General features: G+C 50.2%; 1 protein-coding gene across 1 annotated transcript in view; it reads left to right on the plus strand.

Annotated features, from left to right (window-relative positions):
* The first annotated feature begins 53 nt into the window (after positions 1-53).
* Positions 54-1,603, plus strand: part of LOC111645427 (protein-lysine 6-oxidase-like) — a 4,157-nt gene continuing 2,607 nt past the window's right edge. Inside the window, exon 1 of the mRNA XM_023394642.2 lies at positions 54-690. Within this exon, the coding sequence (XP_023250410.1) occupies positions 147-690 (544 nt within the window). The 5' untranslated portion in view covers positions 54-146. The remainder of the gene's footprint in view (positions 691-1,603) is intronic.

Raw genomic sequence — 1,603 nt, forward strand, 5'->3', positions numbered from 1 at the left:
CTTTTCCTCTCCCTCTCTCTCTCTCTCTCTTCAGCAGCTGAGCTCAGACACTTGACAGAACTTCTTCAGATCACCAGTTGTGTTTGTGAAGAAGAAGAAGAAGAAGAAGAGGATCGTTCTTCTTCGTGTCAGTTATTTATTCAAAGATGAAGGAACTCTCCTCTGAGGCCTTGTTTCTCTCTTTTGCACATTTATGTTTCCTTTGTAGTTTTCTGGATGAAGCTCGCGCTCAGGAGGCGGCTGCTGACGGTGACGGTGATGCGCTCCGGCGGGGGTTGACATGGCAACATAACGGGCAGGTTTTCAGCATCCTGAGCCGCGGCGCCCAGTACCGGCCGTCCGGCAGGAGGCAAACCGGGTCACCGAGCCGCGGGAACCCCGTGGTCGTCGTCAACAGCGGTAATGACACGGTTCCCGCCGCGTCCCGCAGCTCCCCGCGCGTCCCGGCAGCCAGCAGCACCGCGCAATTACGCGCCATGACGCGTCAGCGGCAGCAGCCGCAGCCGACGCCCGGCGGCGACGGGGACTCTGCCCCGGTGAGGCGGGAGGACATGATGGTCGGAGACGATCCGTACAACCCGTACAAGTCCTCCAACTACTATCCGTATTATAACCACTACAACTCCTACTACAGACCCAGAGCCAGGACCCAGCCCCGGCACGGGTACGGCACCAGCTACCACCAGAACGGTACGGAACCACCGGCCTGACCCTGCTGTCTGTGTCGCTCTGCTTAGGCTAATTTATAACTGTGACGTCATCATCATAAAGTTTTAAAACGAAATTATCTTTACAAACATTAAGATGTTTAAATAATCCTTTCATAGTTTTTTCTATAAGCCAATGACAGGAACCTTTATATACTTGTTCACTCTAAAACATTAAATCCATGGGCCTCCAACATTTGTGAGATTTTCAGTGGGTCATCAATTGGAAAAGGTCCAAATGTCACTTTTCATAGGCTCATTGTAGCTCCGCCCCTCGGTGATAAAGGAAGTCAGATGGTTTAATTTACATTTCCTATAGATTTTAATGACGGGCCTGTTTTTATTTTTAATCATTTGAAATAAAATGTGAATTAAAACACAGCTGTGAGTATTGTACTGTTATAATCTGGATTATTAACTGGGCGAAACAGACAATTTCCCAAGAGGTCCAGACCCCCAGGTCCCCTAAAGGTTTACTCTGCATCATCTGGGGCCAGATGAAGCTGCATCACTGACTGTTGCCCCCCCCCCCTCGATGTTTTGGCCCCATGGTGTCGAGGGACTCTGGATGTTTTCAGCTCTACTGGTTCTGGTTGGTTCTGGGGATTTAATGAAACTGTGTTAATGGGGGTCAGTAGGGGCCCATATACAACAGAGATTAATGTGGCCCTGGATGGACCAGGTTCAGGGCCCCGACACAAGTCAGTCTCAATGCACCAGGAATAGTTTAGGAGGAAATACGTCTCCAGACCAGGAGGGGGCAGTAGTCTGCCCTCATTAGAAAGAGTTACCCAGCAGGCCTTGCTGTTTTCATGCCTCGGTGAATCTGTTGCGACTCACGGTTGTTTGAGCTTCATTTCTCCATTAAAGTCTTCAGGTCAGAGGTCACCTGAGCT

This window comes from Seriola lalandi, unplaced genomic scaffold (genome assembly GCF_002814215.2).
Source record: "Seriola lalandi dorsalis isolate HSWRI2012SDOR001 ecotype SW California unplaced genomic scaffold, Sedor1 jcf7180002054951, whole genome shotgun sequence".
Taxonomy (NCBI): Eukaryota; Metazoa; Chordata; class Actinopteri; order Carangiformes; family Carangidae; genus Seriola; species Seriola lalandi.